Source organism: Centruroides sculpturatus, unplaced genomic scaffold (assembly GCF_000671375.1).
Source record: "Centruroides sculpturatus isolate CEXI.00-Female unplaced genomic scaffold, Cexi_2.0 scaffold1026, whole genome shotgun sequence".
In the NCBI taxonomy this organism is placed as follows: domain Eukaryota; kingdom Metazoa; phylum Arthropoda; class Arachnida; order Scorpiones; family Buthidae; genus Centruroides; species Centruroides sculpturatus.
The window spans coordinates 85,660-106,495 of NW_019385283.1; the positions used below are offsets into that span (position 1 = coordinate 85,660).

Genomic DNA, 20,836 nt, shown 5'->3' on the forward strand with positions numbered 1-20,836 from the left:
ATGTATATGCAGGTTTAACTATAAAATTTTTTACTACTTTTTCTTACCCTTAACGAAACCTCCTAAAAATATTTAAAAATGAACACAACTTGCAAACAAAACACAAACAGTCTGTTTAATTTAAAGTCTAAAATCGTGAAAGTGACAGTTAATAGAAATACAGTATAAATATTAACGACATTTACGAATAAATAATCTTCAAAACTGAATTAAAGTAGTATTTATAAGCGGTCCTTTAAAAAAGACAAATCTGACTTAAAAACAAGAAAATTTCATTTTTAAAAAATTTGGAATGTTTACAGCTGACTCTATGCTCAAGCCAAACTTACGGCGTGAAACGATTGCAGCGCTCGAAGTGTCAGAAACATTTATTACGCCAGTCTCATAGCGCTAGAGCTATTGGTAGCGCAAGGACCAGTATATCTATCCACTCTGATACTACTGATTACGTGATCGATCGAAAATTGATTAAATCTTTAATAATTCGATCGAATAGCAGTTTATTGAAAATTTTATAGTTTTATGATAATCTAAAACAGCATGAAATATATATTACTTTTAAGTGTTTAAAATTAATATAGATAATTAATAATTTAGATGTCTGACGAATATTGTAATTGTTGCAGAAGGGTTGCTAATTTGCTGAGCATCACATTTTGAGGTGTAAAAGTTCAAATCATGCTAAAAATTTGGTTATTTTAGACTAGGCAGTGCCAGAATGAATAAGTTAGTTTTATTGCTTCTGATAGACCCTTTCGAAGACCGAATGGCCAACAGAGTTATGGCGCTCTGAGAGATTCAAGATCGAATCCTGGAGAGCAACATCAGGAATTTATTATGGGCGAACTTTTTTCACACACAGCATTTCGCATCATGGGCTTTGGTCGAAATGCTTGGAAAATTATGGAAATAACAAAATAAAAATTTGAATAATATTGGAAAATATACATTTTTTATATCTGTAGTGTTAATGTAACTTTATAATTATTTAGCTTTACATTTCAAATCACTTTTGTAAATAAATTATTATTCAGTGTAATTTTTACACAAAATTTTTATGTATTAATATCTATTCGTAGATAAAATATAAAATACGAGAAGAGATAATACTAGAATAATTTAGATTTTTGACGAGTTAGGAATTGTTGCAGTGTTGCCAAGTCATAGTCTCATTTCATTTCACGTTAATTGGCGGCATTTCCCTCACGTGTTACGAAGTTTATAGGATTATTCGTTTATATAAACGTAAGGTAATCACTTTTTAGTAATTATATTATAATATCAGTTTTTATGCGTTTTATAATTAAGAATTACAGCATGAATCTTACAGATAACATTTATTGAAAAGTTTATTATTGATTTTAAACGAGAAAAAATATATAGACTATATAAAAAATTATATTTTATTACCGTTGTAGTAATCGATATTTTATTGAAAATTATTAGATATAAGAATGATATTTTTAATTTACTGCAGCTGGTTATAGACATGTCTTCAAATAAAGTGATCTTGGTAACTGGTGGCACTGGATTGGTGGGCAGGGCCATACATAGAGTAATTCAAGAAGAGAAAAAACCAGATGAAACGTGGATATTTATCTCTTCTAAAGACGCAGATTTAATGTAAGTTGATTATCCTTTACTTAAATAGCATTTGACATTCACCTAACCAAATGACATTTTCAAATCTGGCAATTTTATCAAGATTATCAAAGTTTATAATCAAATAAAAATTTATTCTTTATTTCCAGACCAAACAGTATAAAATAATGTAAAATATGAAATATTTAACAGAAAACAAAACTTCTTAATATGATTTAGATGTTGACAATTGTAGCATTTAAATCATATTAAATGTTATGAACTGAACTGTCATTGTATATTGAGCATATATTTTTTTCACTTTCCTAAATGATAAATAAATTAAAATTTACCTTATAAGCATAATGAAATATTAAAATAATTTATGTTCCAATGTTGCTACATTTAAGAACTACAAAGTAAGAAAAATTATTTTGGTGTAAAGTCTTTCATTCTATCAAAACTGTCTTTGGGACAACAGAGCATATTTAGGATAAATTGCAGAATTTAAAGTTTTCAGTGTATATAAATTTTTAAAATTCTAATATGAGATGTGGAAAACTATATAGTTATATGAAAAATAAATATTTAAATAATATAAAGTAAAACACTATAAATAAATCTCACAAACCTTTTTGTGCTTTGCACTTAGTTTTGTGAAAACTCTTACTAACATTTTTGGTCCACATCTAGGACCTTCCTCAGATAGAACTCCCTAAAAATCAGAGTTCTACCTAGGGTTGCCACTTCATAACTTAGTATCGCCCGGAGACAATGATTTAAGAAACAAAAAAAAACCCATATGCATACATATACAGTTTTTTTTATTTATATAAGTCCCATAAAAACCAATAAAGTGTTAATCATGCGTCATTAAAGGTTGATTAAAATCGCGATAAAATTTTTTCGCGCGGGTAAAAATTTTTGAATTAAAAAACATCAAAAAAAATATATATATATATATACNTTAAAATGCATTATTTTTATTTTTATTTTTTTTTTTTTTGAGGGTCCAACAGACCGTTTGTTATGTAATGCTATTTAACCTGCTCAAGTCTAACTCTAACTATATACTATAACTTACCATTAATCAAACAACATGAACACTGATTATCAAACTATCAGCTATGTATGCTATATCATTTCACTCTCAATAGACATCTCTTGACAGAACAGTCACAAGAAAGAGTACATCCACATAGCATACAGCAACACTGCGCCTGTGCCAGTTATAGACGTTATGTCTTTAAGCCAACAACTACCACACTAGTAATTCGGTACACGGGGGAAGAAATATATGCGACGGTTTGCATATAATTTTGTACATATTCATTTCAACTTGCACAACCCGGAGAAATATTAATTAACCCCGGAGCCCGGAGATAACTCACTCAATCCCAGAGTCTCTGGGTCAAACCCGAACAGGTGGCAACCCTAGTTCTACTTGAGGAAGGACCTAGAGCAGTGTTTCTCAACAGGGGTGATATCTCCCCCATGTGGGCATTTTTTCATGTTGAGGGGTGATTAGTAACAATTTATATTTTGGGGGTGAAAAACAATTTTTTGGGTGATATAGTAAAACATTATAGTAAGGATAATTAGATATTTTATTCATTATATTGTACAATAATTAAACAAATAACATTATAATAGTCACTTGTCTATTCAATGCAGTACGAATTTGGCATTAGCCTTGACCCTCGGCATCGGAATTTTGGAGTGAAGGGACGATACTATGTAATGGTTTTATTGAAGGGGCGACGATTCGTTAGAGATTGAGAAACACTGACCTAGAGTAAAAATATTAGTGACATAAGTTTTCACAACTAAGTACAAAGCACAATAAGGTTTGTTTTATTTATAGTAATTAATACTTTATTATTAGAAGATTAATTTGTTACAAACTTTGTTTTAAAACAAATTATATGTCTTAAAATGTTTTATTTAAATGGAAATAAATTTGATACTTTAGTGCTTGATTTTGATAATGATTTTGATTTATATTAATTGCATTTTGTCATATAGATACCATCCTAGTGTTGTATGAATTGTCTTGAGATAATTATTTGTTTGAGTAAAGTATTTTTGTTGATAATCAAAACTGTTTTAGTTCAATATTTTGGTAGCTTTATCAATTAGGTCATTTTATTTCTGCAGTCTGATTTGAGAAATAAGTTGTAAATATGAAAATTTAATAATTATTAATCTGTTATGAATAATGAATGCCTGATTTATATTTTAATTTCAAAATACTAAATCACTTCAAATACTGTTTGCTCATGGAATGCAAAGAGTACAAAAAAGAAAAGAAAATGCTTGAAAGTTTGATTGAATTGATTTTTTTTTATTCTGGTACCGGTACATTATATGCTTAGATTTTAAATAATACTAAATGGAAAATTAATTCTCAGTACAGAAGGAAAACATAACATATTAACTTTTTCAACTCATATTACCATTATATTTCACTCTATTTAGAAAATATAAATATCAGTTTTCTCAAAATATTTATGGCATATGTTAGTGAAAAATTCAAGATTATAAATTTTATTAAGTATGAATTACAATAAATTTTAATAAAAATAAAGATTTCATTTAGTATTAGGTGCATAAGAATATAGCTCCATTTTTAATATTTCTTGTTGTTTTAAATTAATTTTTCTATTTTTTCTATTTATGTACTGTTCATATCTAGCAAATAGGATATCAATATGTTACTATACTGCTGTTATATATAAGGACATTTTTTATGAGATTATTTTTTTTATTTCAGATGCACCTGGTATTTTTATAATGGGCTTCATTTATTCTAATGCTATAAATTAATAAAAATTAAAATGAATTATCAGTAATATGCTGTTGAGAGTTATTGTTAATATTTCCGTAACATAAAAGATTTCATAGAATTTATAACATCACTGTTTAATGTATGTTTCTTTTAGTGATGCACTGAATATTCAGCATTATTTTGTATTTGGGTATATTCCAGTGTGGTATATTCTATACTAAATACTAAATACTCTACACATCTATTAGATATTTGTAACAAATATTTCCTCATAACCAAACTTTTTGACCAAATAATGTTTTAGTCTGGGGAGAGAAAAGGGAGAAAAAAGAAAAGATAAAACAGAAAATAGACTGAAAAAACTTTTAAAATCCAAGATATTTAAAAATATTGTTATATTTATTTCAGAAAGGAAGAAATAACTTTAATAAATAGTCTTGAGCAAATATTATTTTATTAATACTCACAATTCAAAAATGATAAATTATAATAATGAAACATTAATGCTTCTGCATTCATAAGAAGTGAGTTTGTTGGTTGTCATAAACACTTCCAGTTTCACCAAACATACTGAATGTTCATTAAAGACACCACTTTATAGGATTGCCAAAAAAAACCACAAAACTATGGAGCAATTTAATTTTACTGTATTTTCAAATAAAAAAAATTATAACTTTTTATTGAACAGAAGTTGCCCTCTACTTTATTCTAAGGCTTAGTCTAAACCTTCTGTTTCAGGCAGTTCTAAATAAATCAGCTGTTATTTGGCTGAATATTCTGTATTTGATAGTCAGAAAGGCAAGAATGTTTGGAATCTGGTCAAAACACCTTATTTGGTCCATTCCTAGTTTCTTTATTATAGAAATACAGTATATCATATTTCATATTCATGTTTATAAATTTTTAATTAAAAATAGTATTCTGTTACTAGTATTTAGTCGTTCTGAAAATTTTATAATAATGTAGATGAATATGCAAGTGCATATGTTGATTAATAAATTAAGTAGTTTATATATCCCAAATAATAATTGTTATTATGAAAAAAAATATAAAAAATATATCATATTTTTTATATTTATTTAGTAATGTCTCTTCAATCTGAAAAAATAACTTCCGGTAGACTACCTCACAGCCAATTCAGGTTATAAAACTCCTTTTATTGCTTTTTTACAGATGCATTTCGAGCCAGGTTAACTTTCTAGCTTCTCTTCAGTGCTACAAAATAAATTTTTAATTATAAAATTGACAAAAAACAACGCGAGCAGAAAATGTATACAAAATAATAAAAACACCCCTCATAATACCTTAAGAGTCTCCATAGGTTACAATGGCTTAATTTCACACATATATGGTACTTTTACACTTTATGGTACTTTTAGTCCCATTTACAATATTTTTACCAATTTAAAGAATTACTTTAAGGGCGTTTATTATGTTATATCAAAAGAATGTACAGCTTGCTACACTAATAATTATAAATTATGATATCAAGTAACATTTTATAATAATATTTAAAAACTCTTAAAAAACAAAAAAATATAAATATACATACAGGTTTCTTACTAATTAAAAGCTCATTATTTTCAAAATTTAACAGTATATGTTGTATATCCTTTGAACATCATTAAAATACAAAAAGGTTTTTCGCGACAATGTATAATCCTTATGATATATTTAATTAACTTATTGTTGTACCCTCTATTATGTTGTACCATTGCTGGTCAATTTGCGTACCATTTGACACATTTATTAAATTATCATTATTGTATTTTATCATCTCTATGTGTTCTTTGAATTTACGTTTATAAATGTCTTTTTCATAGTGTAGGACTTTAATATTATTTCTATCTATTTAGCAGTTGCTATTTTTGATGTGGTTAAACCAAGGGGAATTATGCTTTAGTCTTATGGCAGCTTCACGTTCTTTAATATGTAATTCTAAAGTCCTTCCTGTTTCTCCTATGTATTCTTTTGGATTTTGACAGTTACAATTAATTCTATAAACAATTCCAGTTTTTTTCAATTTATCAACGTTAGTTTTTGATTTCCTAGTTTATGAATTTCTTGTGAGGTTTTATTGGTCAAAGATAGGGTCAAAACCACATTATCCTTGTTAGAACAGTTATCGAAAATATTAGTTATATAAGGGAAGGCTTTGTAATCTTTCTCTCTCTTATTTTTTATATTAAATCTATTTTTGTAATATTGTGTGTGCCAAATTTTTAATGTTCTTTTTGGGTAATTATTGAGGATGAATTTATAATCTAATTTGTTTAATTCCATTATGCATTCATTTTTGTTGGTTGTTCTTGTGTATATTTTTTTTAATTCCATCATATGTGTATTCTTTTTAATAGCTATTGGGGTATGTGAGTAATAACTGATTTTTTTATTTACATTAGATGGTTTTTTATATGTTTTAAATGAGAATTTCTCTTTTTCTTTTGTTATAGTTATATCCAAAAAATTAATTTTATTAGATTTTTCTAATTCTATATCAGATTTTATATCTTGGTTGATATTATTTATCATATTTAAAATCATCCTCTCATTTGTTATCTCATTATTAAAAATCAATAAGTAATCATCTACATATCTCATTACAGTTTTAACACTGGGAATGTTTTGTATTTTTTAACCATATCTTTCATTACTAGTTCAGCCAAGAGACATCACTTAATAAACATATAAATAGCTACCATTAGAAAATTCAGAAAAAAAAAAAAACATATTTTTTATATTTTTAATAGCTTTTACCTTTTTTCTGCTATATCATAATCAGTTAAAAGAAATTTAACATGAAATTCTTAACTATCAGCATTTGATATTCAAAGTTTATTCAACAGTTAATAACATTTAGATATGAAGCAAGAATACTTTGAAACATTTTGTAAATGAAAAAGATTTCTAGAGTCAATAAGACACATGATTTTATTATATAATACAATACATAATTCTTTAAATTAGAATTTAAATATCAGTCTTTAATTGTAAGATTTGTTTTTTATCAATATATTTATGTTTTTTTCAATATTGAATAGATCTAATATTTGTTTCAGGAATAGAGATCAAACTAAAGGTCTCTTCAGAAGATACAAACCAACTCATGTCATTCATTTAGCAGCCATGGTTGGAGGATTGTTTCGCAATTTGAAATATAATTTAGACTTTTTGGTAAATATTATTTTAATTAACATGTTAAAAAATTCTTTTTGTTAACTGACTTATTTCTTTTAATATTAGAGGAATAATATATTGATTAATGATAACATTCTTCATACTTGTTTTGAAACTGGAGTTGAAAAGGTTGTTTCCTGCTTATCAACTTGTATATTTCCAGATAAAACTACATATCCAATAGATGAAACTATGGTATGCATTTTATATTTTTGTGTATTTGCATTTATTTATAATATGTTTCAAATAATTTGACCTGTTTTGTTTTTTTAAATAGTCTTTCAGCATTTTTGTTTTTAAATATATTAAAGAGTTTTTTTAGATCCCCAAAATCATTTATTTGATTAACATTTTGGAATTCAATCATCCCATCTTCAGATCACTTCAAAACAAATTGAACAAAACAAAATTTGGTTAAATTTCAGATGCAGCGGTTTCGACTGTTCGTACTCCCAACTGACTCCTCCCAGAGGGGAGCCACTGGTAGTCTGCCTTAAGCCAAATGTCACTAGTTATTAGAGAGGTTGAGGCGCACGTTTTAAACGTGTAAACGTGTACGTGTGACGTTCGGCACCACTTTCCTGTAAGCCTAAAAGTTTGACGATGGTGTTTGGAATGTCGAGCGTGATTCCACCGACTATCCAAACACCATTGTCAAACTTTTAGGCTTACGGGAAAGCGGCGCCGAACGTCACACGTACACGTTTACACGTTTAAAACGTGCGCCTCAACCTCTCTATTGATTCATGGTAGTTCTTGAACACATTAGTATCAATAACTAGTATGTATCAATCCGATGGGAGTACATACAGTTGGGACTGCTGCCATGACAGTATACGCATCTGAAATTTAATCCAAAATTCTAAATACAAAAATCAGTTACTTAAATATTCTTAAATGGATCAAATAGCAGGCCACGAACACATTTTATTAGTGTTGCAATGGCCTGATGGTTGATTCAACCTATTTTTCGCTATTTGGCTGAATACCGAATATTTAATCACTATTCGGCCAAATACCAAATACCTAAAAATGAGTAAGAAATAACAAAAACACAGTAAATTAATCATTTTGGTATTTAGATTTAATGTTATCAGGTTAGTGTTGTTTGTTTATATTTATTTATAACTTATAACATGCACAAAATAAAAAAGAACATAATATTAGTCACTTGTATTCACAATTTATAATTACAATACCGAATATTCAGCCTCAGGCCTATTTGGCCAGGAGCATGGCCGAATATTCGGCCAAACTATTCGGCTTGATTAACACACATACGAAAATTGGTGTGCAAACCGCATTATGGCAAGGACCCTGCTTTCTATTGGCTCACTGTCACTATGCTTTGCCACTCGCATTAATTCTTGACAGTTCAGACAAGCGCGTCATGGCAGTATGTGATAAGTGATGATATCAAATGTGGATAACAATGAAATGACCTACATGTGTAAATAACGGAAGAAGAACAGATAAGGACCGCAAAGTGAAAATGTGAAAATAAATGTGAAATTGAGTTCCAAATTATAAATTAGAAGTTCAGATTATTTACAAAAAATTAATTTAATTTTTGAGTCTATCAATTCATCCTTTTCACACACCATAGAAGTACACCTTTTACATTGGTTTGAAGAAATCACTTCATAAAAACAATTAACAATAGGTAAATATTACATTATTAAAAATGATCAGACGTCAGCCTTTCATTTTCATATTGATTTAAAGTTGCAAGGAGAGTGTTTGTTTTATTTATCAAGATTTTTTCCATTCCAGAGAGATTCCAGTGCTTCTATTTTTCTATATTTATCTATATTCAAATACTTTGGATGAGTTAACATCCAAAATATTTGAATATAGATAAACATTAAAAATGACAAATAATGAAATTTAGGATAAACCTTCTACAGAACTACTTAAAATATTTTTAAAATTACTCTAGAAAAAAATATTGTATAAAAGTTTGAATAAACATTTCAGAAAAAGCAGAACAAATGTATAAAACACTTCACACATGTTTTTGAGTTGATGTAAAAATAATTAGTAGACTAGTTAGTTAAATAATTAGTACTTAAATTAAAATTAAATTATACTTTTATTAAAGCATTATTGTGAACCGCCGGGGAGGTCGGAAACCGTCGACTCTCCCTTTTCGGCGTCAGGTCGTTAAACCTGCTCACTTGTCAAGATGGCTAAATTTCGGATGCGGTCCCGAAGGGTCGGGATTTTTGTTGTCAGGTCGAGTGGAGGAGGTGAGAGGGGTCATCGATGAAGCGTAGTCGATATACGAGTAAAAGGATACCATTTGACAAGGAAACAACGATTTATTAGATTAACGAAGAAATAAAATGAAGGTTACAAAATCTAACATGGGGAAATGAATTTATTTCGCCTAACTCCTAACTCGCGGAGAGAGAGTTTACAATTCATCGTTTCATACCTCTAGTCGATTCCAACGTAGGCACAGAGTTCGACGCACAAAGTTAAAGTTTCCCGACGACTTAATCTTTTTGGACGGTAGATGTGAGACTCCCCCGAGGAGGGGGAAAGAAGTCGCTTTTATAGCTTCGGGCTGGGAAAATCAATCATGTGATCACCTATTGTGAGAGATAGGGTTGGTCCTGCAGGTGTGGAGGTTAAAGTTGTTCCCGGGATCCAAAACAAAATGACGAATTCGGACTTTAACTATAAACTTTTTGTCTTGCAGCAGGGGAATGTCATTGTTCGAGGGTTGAATGTTTATACCAAAGCAGAATGTTATCAGTTTCCATCGACATTTGATTCTTTTTTCGACAATGTTATTTTAACGCGGAGGCGACAAATTTATTTCAAATACCTCGAAAATTTAGGGAGAAAATGAACAATTTTTGTTTTTAGATTATACTGGAATCGGATCTCACATTATCATAAAACATAAAAATCACATACATAAAATATGTAGATCCTATAATCTTATAATTATATGAGATTAAATATATTATATAATTAGATTAAAATCTGTAAGTTTTATATATATATATACAAACAAAACCAACGGTCGCCTTTAGTATTCTGTCTAAAAATCTGTTAATTAGTGGATTTATAGCCCAAATATTAAAGGCAATCATTGGCTATGTATCTATATAGCTGGATGATTTTTGAATTTTTCTTCCCATTTGAAAAGCTTTCAATTTATCTAATTTTTAAAATATTCTTTCTGAGTTTAAAAAATTAATTACAGTTCAAATTTTTTAAGTCATTTGTATGTATGATTACTTAGAATTTGTAAACTTTTAGAATATCAAACTGAACAATCATATTATCAAATATATGAATGAATGAATGATAAAGGCTGATAAATTATTTGAAACATATTTATAAAATAATGAATTTGTTAATGATTTTTTTATGAAATTCAGATTCACAATGGACCACCCCACCCATCTAATTTTGGTTATTCTTATGCAAAAAGAATGATTGATATACAGAATCATGCATATAACATTCAACATGGTTGTAAATTTACAGCTGTGATCCCTACAAATGTTTTTGGTCCTCATGATAATTTCAATCTTGAGGATGGACATGTACTCCCAGGATTGATACATAAAACATTTTTGGCAAAAAGTAAGAAAGCAAGTTTTTTTATTTTGTTAATATGTTGTTAATAATAATAATACAAATTTTTAGTGAAACAAGAACCATTGATTGTATGGGGAACTGGCAATCCTCTACGACAGTTTATTTATTCGTATGATTTGGCAAGACTTATAATATGGGTTTTACGAGAATATGAGGAAGTAGAACCTATAATATTATCTGGTAAGAAGAATTTTGGTACATACATTTTTAAATTATTTTATTTCTGATATTATAATTATGAACTGTGAATAATAATAATTATGACAATGATATTTACTTATATAATTAAATCTCTAGGCAACCTACTATTTCTTTTGAACTTATTATTATTTATTTAAATGAATAATAGAAACAGAATGTTGATAGGAAAAGTTAAATCTTATTTTAAAGCATTCTTTTTAGATCTGTTTATGATTAAATATTTATTTGTCTATCATAACATTTTATTAATAAAAGTATTTTGAAAGAGTACAAACAATGAATGAATTGACTCTACATTAGCTACAGTTCTAATAGGAATGTATATTTGATTATGAAACATAATCATAAGATAATACAAAATAATAACAAATATCATAAATAAATTTTTATTTATTTATGATAGTTGTTATTATTATTTTCTAATATTTGCAGAGATGCACACTTTTATAATTTGTATTTTTCATAAAATGTGATTATATCATTACAGGTGACATTAAAAATGATATCAGTACTATTTGTAATATTACCTCTGATATAAGAAATAAAAAACCACTTAACAAGAATAAGTTTTGCATTAATTAATTTTAACAAAACTTATTCTTGTTAAGTGGTTTTTTATTTCTTGCATTAACAAGTTGTATGTCAGTGATTATATCACCTATAAAATATTGATTAAGTAGAAAACAATATTGCAAACTTTCTTGTAAATTTAATGTTTTTAAGAAATATTTAAAAAATAATATCTTTTCCTTCTTTATATAATAATATAGCATTGGCCAAAATTACAAATATGTATATATATATATATATATATAGTCAAACCTCAGGTTTCGAACACCTTGCTTTTTGAATTTGGTTTAGGAACAGAATTTTGAGTGCCATATTTGCCCCTGTTGCCGAACAAGCTACTTGGCAGAGCCTGCCACTGATTGCAGGCTCTGCCAACTAGCTTTTTCCTACACTTCTTGTGTTAAAGAAAACTGATGATCTGACTAATCAACAACAGGATAGTGGTTCAGATGTTAGTGGCACTGAGATTGACTTGCTTCACGTAAAGAATCATCAATGATGTTGCTATTTAAATTACATTTTGCATGCCAGAAAAATACTGTTTCCATTTTTTCGGTGCATGCCACAGTTGATTTTAAATCAAATTAATTAATAAAAACTGCATTAATTGACATTCATGAATTTGTGTTTAAACATACTTCAGTTAAATTAAATGACAAAAATTTAATATAATATTACATATTATAATACCAATATTTATTAATACTATGTAGCCAGTTAATTAAACAAAAAATAATTATTAAATTTAAAAATAATAAAATAACTAAAACTGATCTTTATAGCAAAAATAAAAATAAAATTTAATTAATTTTAAATTAAAATTAAAATTGAAATCAAATCTATTGAAACAATATTTCAGAAAGTGGATGAAGTACTTGCTGTTGGTCTTGATTGATTTGGTCCTATTTTATGCAGGCAGTCAGTTATTTATAGCCCTTCTGTGTATACTGGGTTTTGAATTGTTGACTATAATTTTAATTTATTTTAGCTTTTACAGTTTTTAATTTTGGAATGTTATTTGTTTTATATGTTTTTATTCAGTTTTGTAATTTATATAATTTATATTTTTCAGTGGATGAAGAAGATGAAATAAGTATCAAGTCTGCAGCAATGATGGTAGCAGAAGCATTTAATTTTACTGATGAAATTATTGTATCCTTTGATAAGGTCTAACATAATTATTTAATTTAATTAGACTTGAGTGTTTTAAATTCTCTTGTGTAACGATGAGTTCATTTCTCTAAAAAACTTTTCCGAGAAAAATAAAAATTTTAAGTGAAGTCAGTTTATCATAAATATATATATATATATATATAAACATCTTAAAGCCTGATGATTTATATTAAACCAAATGATTATCAGATTAAATCTGACTACATTACTGCTACTGATAATGTTTTATATTTAAAGATATAATCCAATAATCATATGGCTTCAATTATTATAAATATAATTTTTATGTTTTTATCAATGATCAATAATATAATTTTATTAATATTAATAAACTGTTTATATTTTAATCTATATACATAATGGAGATGGGTTAATAATAATAATAATAATAAGCACAGAACCCAAATGGTGAAAATGGTTAGGAGTTGAAAGTTGAAATTTGGTACACAGAGTACGTCACAAGAATGCACACTAAGGGATTTTTTGAAATTCCTCCGAACGGAAGAGAGGGACAGGATTAAGGCTTAACACTTCCATCAGCAATGGAAGTGTCAACAATGGATGTGTCAACAATGGAAGTGTTAAAAGAAAGCGATGTGCAAGATGCAGATGCAGTTTTTTGTTTTTGCAAGAAATCGAACATATTTTTAGACACGTCTAAAAATTCTCTAATTAGTTTGGAAACGGGGGACCCAATTCTTGCATTCTGTGAAAACGGGTAAGGTTGACTATAATGTAATAAACTTAATCTTTGCTATTGTTACTTTTGCTCAAGCAACGCTGGGCCTACCTGCTAGTTAATAATAGAAACGGTTATATCCACAAAAGCATATGGTATTAAAAGTTTTTACTGTGTTCCTCAATTCTAAAACATACTATTCTTTTACCCTTTTTTTTCTGAAGAAGAGGTATGTCTCAGAATTGATGACATTATAAATTTGTAGTTTGAAATAACAATTATAAATTACAACTAGCAGATCGTATAATGCATTAAGCACCAATAATGTGCATTTTTTAGCTTTACTAATCAACATTCATATTAGTTTAAATGAACTCTACTGATGCTGATGATAAATATTTAATTTAAACTCATTTTTAACAATTTAAAATACCCTTTAAGACAAAATTTATGTTGCAACATTAAAATAAATAGTTACTATATTTTCAGAAAAACATGAAAATACCAGGTTTATGGTGTTTCTTTTGTTTTTCTAACTTGTTACTTAACAAAACTTAATTTGTGTTATTTAGAAAGTTTTTCTCAATAAAAAGTATTTTATAAATTTAATTTCAAATTCATGGTGTAGCTTAGAATTAAGGAAATAGAGTATTTAAACTCTAATTTAGGATAAATTGATGGCTATATTATTTGTCTGGAATATATATATATATATATATATATTGTTTTCAAAATAGTTTAAACAAACAAAATAAGAAAAATTTAACCCTAATACTTCAAATATAAAATGTGAAGATCAAGGATTCACATTTAATATTTCACCACATTGCCTTTGTTCTGGCAAATGTACCAAAATGCACCTTCAGTATGTTTTGAGGCTAGAGGTCTCCATCATTTGACTCTCTTATTAAGGTCTATAAACACAAGACCTAGACACAGTACAGTGATACATTGCAGAGGTTGCCATATTTGTTTGTTTGTCTTTGTGTACACAATGGTTATAGAGTGAATTTGGCTGTTTTTTCTCTATCTCGGTTTTTGCAGTATATTTCTCTATCTCAGTTTTTGCAGTTTCTCTATCTCAGTTTTTGCAATTCTCTATAAAGTATTTGCAGTAACTTTTATAATATAATGTAACTGAATCTTTTAGATACATTTTGAGGAGTCACAATTTGGAGTTAAAAGAGCAGACGAGAGAAATTTTTGCAGCTGATATACAAAAATAAATGTGCAACTTATTGTAAATAAATGTGTATATTTGTAAATATGTCATCCCTTTGTTTTAAATTATACTTTTAGTTATTATATTTGATAAATTTTACATCTGTTGGTAAAACTTTTCTATAATGTTGATCTTAAACTGAATGATAAAACACAATGCATTTGCTTCACAACAAATACATTGTCTGTGTTTTATAAGTAAGTTTGTAAGTAAAATCTAGGCAAGTACAGTGCTATAATGTCCAAAATCTTCACAAAAAAAAAATGATAAAAAGGATTAAAAACTGCATCTAGTAAGTAGATGGTCTTTTTACCAGATGCAGTTTTTCATCTGGAAAATAGAATATATCTTTGTACTGTGATCAGTTCATTGTAACTAGGAGTTTGAGATTTTGAATTTCCAAATAAAATATATCCTTGTATTGCAGTGGTTAATAATATTCATTTTTTTAATTTAGAAATAGAATATAGTATCTTTTGTACTGTAGTAACTATAAGTTTTGACTAAAGAAGTTTGAGTTTTTCAATGGTTTAATACTGTTTGTAATTACAATATTAAAGCATCAGTACCAATCTGTATACTGTATTGTGGTGAAGTTTGTTTTCTGAGAGGTTGTATAACAACATAATGTGAATTATTTAACAAAATAAATATGTTATAATGTGTTGTTTGTAGACTGAAATTATACTTTAAAATTTTTAAGTAAGATGATTTGAAATTAAAGCTTTCAGTCATTTAAATTAATATTTTATAATAATTGAGAATAATGTAATATAGTAGAAATTAGATAATTTAAATGAATAATTATGCTGCTTAATAATCATTTTATTATAAAACTAGCTGTTACCTGCGGCTTTGCCCATGCGGATTTTGCAATTTGATAGAAATAGCCCTCCCTCAATACTTCACTAAGATTCTCAATCATTAGTTGTTACTAATTTGGTAAAATTACTGAATTTTGTTTGTTTCAAACTATGGACTGCTAATGCACCTAAATTCAAGATTCAAATATTATGGGATTCCGGGATATGATAAATCTGAGTTCAATTTTTTTTTTCGAAACATAAATGTCGTTATCTGAAAATTCCTAAAGTATAAATATTTACTGAAAAATAGAGTTTCAGTTACCCCAGTACCTCTTTGTAAAACACATTTATGGTACTGCCTTTCGGGACTAAGACTTTTTAACCCTTAATCCTCTCCCTATACCCTCACGGGGAATTTCAAAAAATCCCTTCTTAGGGTATGTCATGAAAATGCACACTAACTGTGTACCAAATTTCACCTCTAGGTTCAGTGGTTTGCTCTGGGCGATGATGAATCAATCAGTCAGTCAGTGAGTCAAGACATGTAATTTTATATATTTAGATAAACAACAGAATAATTGAAGTTGACATTTTTATTTGTTGGTATTGCCTACTGTTTAATAAATTTTTTAAATGTACTTATTCAATTGTGTATAAAAATAAATAAATTTAGTTTATTTGCGTCAGAAAATTTCTAAACAAAGTTATTGTTGCTTAATAATCATTTTATTATAAAACAAACAAAAAATAAAGTGAAAGTTGATATTTTTATTTGTTGGTATTGCCTACTGTTTAATAAACTTTATAAATGTACTTATTCAATTGTGTATAAAAATAAATAAATTTAGTTTATTTGCGTCAGAAAATTTCTAAACAAAGGAAATTATCTCTTGCAAACACTTTAGAAGGTTCAATTAGGTAATATGTAAAGTTCGTGAAAACAGTTTTCTTTTTTTTTTATCTAATGTTAATTTATAAACAGGTTTGATCTAAGATCCTGTATGCAGTTTGTGTAATAATGTATANGCCAGTTAATTAAACAAAAAATAATTATTAAATTTATATAAGAATAAATATATTTATATTTTAACAAGTATCTACAAATTACTTTAATTTTCCATTTCAAAACTAAATAAATTTATCCTTGTATCCTTGTACTGTATTATACCAACCATTGACATAACTTTTTATTTATAAATCTATATAGTTAAAGCCTTGAAGTAAATGTTAGAATAATCTCTAAATGAAAAGATACTATTTGGTATTACATAAGGAATTTCATGGCTTAAACATGAAGGAATGTGCCTTTTGTTGCATGTACAGGCATCAAATCTATATCATAGGCATGGAACTAAGAAACCAAAATGGTGATTCCATAAGGATCATTGGTGACCTGACCTTTGTGTTTATAGACCTTGTTCTTGTCTCTTTTTCAATAGGTTGCTGCCATGTGGGTCCCATTAAGAGGACCCTTCCATCATACTCTAGTTGGATCATTTGAGAATGCCATCTTATGTAAACAAATTAAAAATCTGTCACTTTGTTTACTGCATAGCTTTGATACCTGACAAGTGGCTGTCCACATGTTGAATTTTAATTGTAAGTTTTTTGTTTTTATAAAGTTATTTTTGGAGAAATGCTTCCCTGGAAAATGCGTTACCCAAAGCATATGCTTGCTTTGCTGGTGCCTTAAGTTATTTCTTTATAGTAACTGTAGATAGTCCTTAAAATAACTATTTGTGCTAACAATAGGGATTATCATTTGTCAACATATATGAGATGTGTTCAAAAGTATCGAACCTTTGGTCAGCAAAAATACATTTATTGATTTTGAGGTACAAAACCTTAATCCCCTTCAAAGTAGTCTCCTTGGTAATGTATACACTTCTCCCAGCACTCCTGCTATTGCTGGAAACACTGCTGGAACGCCTCTTTTGGAATGGCCATCAGCCAGTCTGTCACATTCTGCATGATGTCTTCTCTCCTTTTAGCAGCATTTTCAGTTTGGGAAATTGCCAAAAGTCATACAGCACGTGACAAACCACAGGAATGTTGTGTTTGGCGACGAAAGTCTGAATTAGATGTGCAGAATGGGGGGTGCGTTATCATGATGGAGCTGACAAGTTTTGGTTGACCACAGAACCAGTTGTTTGCATCGCACAGCATAACAAAGACGACAAAGGACCTCCTGGCAGTACTCCTTTGTGATGGTTTGGCCTTGTGGTGTGTACTCATGATGCACCACTCCACAGGAGTCGAAAAAACTGTCAACATGACCTTGACATTGCTGCCAACTTTTGCTTGACACGCTTCTTTTGGCCTTGGAGATGTCGAATTTTTCCACTGTGATGACTGCATCTTGGTTTCTGGGTTCTACCCATAAGTCCACGACTCATCACCTGTAATTACGGTGTTTTGGAAAAGAGATTAGTGCTTGCATTGTCCAGCATGTCCTGTGCAATTTCCAGACATCTTTGCTTCTGCTCCACTGTTAGCAGTTTCGGTACGAATTTCGCAGACACTCTCTTCATACCCAAATCCTTGGTCAAAATTGAATGTACTGATCCAATGCTTACTCCTGTCTCGTTCGCAAGTTCGTCCACCGTGACCAAAGTCTGCACTTGCTCAATGACAGTCTCATTTTGGCTTGTTGAGGGTCTGCCTGAATGCGGTTCTCTGTCCACTGATGTGCGGTTACCTTTGAAGCGGTTGTACCATTCCTTTATCTGTGTGTTCCTCACGGCATCGTCCCCAAAAGCCTGTTGAATCTTGCGAATGGTTTCTGCTGGAAACACTATTGGAACGCCTCTTTTGGAATGGCCATCAGCTGGTCTGTCACATTCTGCATGATGTCTTGACTCAAATTGGGTTCCTTTTAGCCAAGCTTTTGGCAAAATTTGATGCAATATCGCTTCTCATTTTGTTCAGTCATTTTCCAGCTTACTGGAATCCGATGAGTGCTCACTACACGTCCTCACTCATAGGCCGACTGCCAGCGACTGACGCTTCCTGTGGGCAGGAAAAAATTCAGGATTGCGCATGACTCTCCCCCCACATCTCCGAAGGAGGCCTGCCATGCATCATTGGTTTATGCAGGAAAAGTAAAGGTCTGATACTTTTTGAACACCCCTCATACAGTATATAGACTATACATTATATGCATATGCTAAAACAGCAAAATATAATGTGTATCAAGCAGACCTATATGAAATGCTTAGACTTACAATACAAGCACAATAGAACAATAATTGATATTGTACTTCTGATTTTAACAGGAAATGATGTTAGAACACAAATTCATAGATATGAATATTAGATTTTAGATGGCATCAGGAACACATAAGATAAACATGAAAATTATTTATAAATATTAAGACTCCATGATCAAGGTAAGTTTGACATGCATTAGACAAGGCCAGCTTAGTCAGTGTTTAGTGCAAACAATAAAAAATGTCCACAAAATCTTTCTAATTGAAAATTTTTTTATTATCAACTAATGTTTTTGATCTTAAACAAACCTTCAGGTCTGAATACACAACCAAATTAGAATGCAAAAAATAGAACATATTAGTTTAAAAAATTGGAACAAACCAATAAATGAAAGATTGAGTTTATAAAATAAAAATTAACTTTATTAAAAATTTTTACTTTGGCTTTTTCTTTTTCTGGGACTCTCATAAAACTTGAGTTTTAGAAGCTTTGCACTCACTGCACTCAGATGGCTGTCCCTGCAAAACATATAAATCATTCCATTCCAAGATTTAACATAAAATACTATTATAACTCAAAAACTGTCTAGCATAAAAACAAGAATTTTTGGAAACCAATTGTAAAAGATAACCTTAGAAAAGGGAAATTTTTTAGTTTAACAGTAGCTAAAATCTAAATTATAATTAATGCTGTAACTTGAAGGCTGAATAGATAATAGATTTTTTGTGATGTGACTTATTTAGTCTATAATTTTTTTGTTAAGCTAATACTTTCATTATCCATGAAGTAACTTGACAGTACAACATTGCTGATTATTCTCCAGAAGAGTTAGATAATAAAAATAATTTCTTTAAAATTGAAAATTTTGACCATTAAACAGCTTTTAATGTATTTAAATTATTCAGGTAAGAATAATTATATTTTCAGTATTAAATAAGTACTTAACGTAATAGTTTGACAGTACTAAATCTGATGGACAATATAAGAAAACTGCCAGCAATGCCAAACTAAGGAGATACTTACCAGACTTTCAATTTACAGATATAAGGACAGGTAATATTAATATTTGCTATATATTTCTGTAAATAAATAATAAAATATTTTATATTTTGACTAAAATTAATTTTTTACAGCAATCAGTGAAACTGTAGAATGGTTTATAGCCAATTATGACCAAGCAAGAAAATAAAATATACATCAGAAATTATATGTTTTGTTTCTGAGGAACTGGAAAAGTATTTTTTTGTTTAATTCTGCAATTTATTGAATGGCCTTTCAGATCTTAAGTTTGATTATTTTGTATTTTCTCACCATTCTGTAATATCGTCAAACATTGCAATATTCTGAAAATCCAACTTTGGAAATATCAGAGCTTTATATTATTATTATAGTGATAAATTATTTAAAATATGAGATGAAATATTAAATTTTGCACATTTTTTATAACCTATTGTTTTGTCACTTGTATAGTTTATTATTGAATGTAAAATCTGTAATACTGAATACAGAACTTAATTTTCACAAGTTCATTACAAAACCTTTAAAAATTTTTGCATTTTTTTAATAATATACATATATATACACATCTATACAAAATAATATTAAAGCAAGGTTTATTTGAGGTGCAAGTAATAACAATGTAATGTAATCTGCACTTTACAACATAAATGCATTTGCAACAACAGAATTTCTGATATCACTCAACTATTTTTGATATTTAGAATAGAAAAGTCTGTCATTATAAATATGGATTTGTAAGATTTTGTGATTAACAATAGAAATTGATTTATTAGTGTTTATTTTAGCTAATG

General features: G+C 28.5%; 1 protein-coding gene and 1 pseudogene across 2 annotated transcripts; one reads left to right on the forward strand and one right to left on the reverse strand.

Moving 5' to 3' along the window:
- The first annotated feature begins 1,143 nt into the window (after positions 1–1,143).
- Positions 1,144–20,471, forward strand: LOC111637158 (GDP-L-fucose synthase-like). Of its 2 annotated transcripts, none has more exons than XM_023382582.1 (9): positions 1,144–1,250; positions 1,478–1,623; positions 7,429–7,543; positions 7,613–7,741; positions 10,942–11,149; positions 11,213–11,344; positions 13,008–13,087; positions 19,979–20,078; positions 20,159–20,471. In XM_023382582.1, the coding sequence occupies exons 2-9, from the start codon at positions 1,490–1,492 to the stop codon at positions 20,212–20,214; spliced, it is 954 nt and encodes a 317-aa protein (XP_023238350.1). In that variant the 5' UTR covers positions 1,144–1,250; positions 1,478–1,489; the 3' UTR covers positions 20,215–20,471. The 2 variants fall into 2 exon arrangements, with proteins under 2 accessions (XP_023238350.1, XP_023238351.1); XM_023382583.1 differs by having other exon boundaries at positions 1,173–1,245.
- Positions 17,983–19,538, reverse strand: LOC111637159 (annotated as a pseudogene).
- Positions 20,472–20,836: the final 365 nt, after the last annotated feature.

What these genes read in the sequence shown, in the direction of transcription:
- LOC111637158 (XM_023382582.1), top strand. Translation starts at nt 1,490, where the DNA reads ATGTCTTCAAATAAAGTGATCTTGGTAACTGGTGGCACTGGATTGGTG. An exon ending in AGAACCTATAATATTATCTG is followed by an intron (nt 11,345 to 13,007) that starts GTAAGAAGAATT and finishes TATATTTTTCAG; the next exon opens with TGGATGAAGAAGATGAAATA. An exon ending in ATTTACAGATATAAGGACAG is followed by an intron (nt 20,079 to 20,158) that starts GTAATATTAATA and finishes AATTTTTTACAG; the next exon opens with CAATCAGTGAAACTGTAGAA.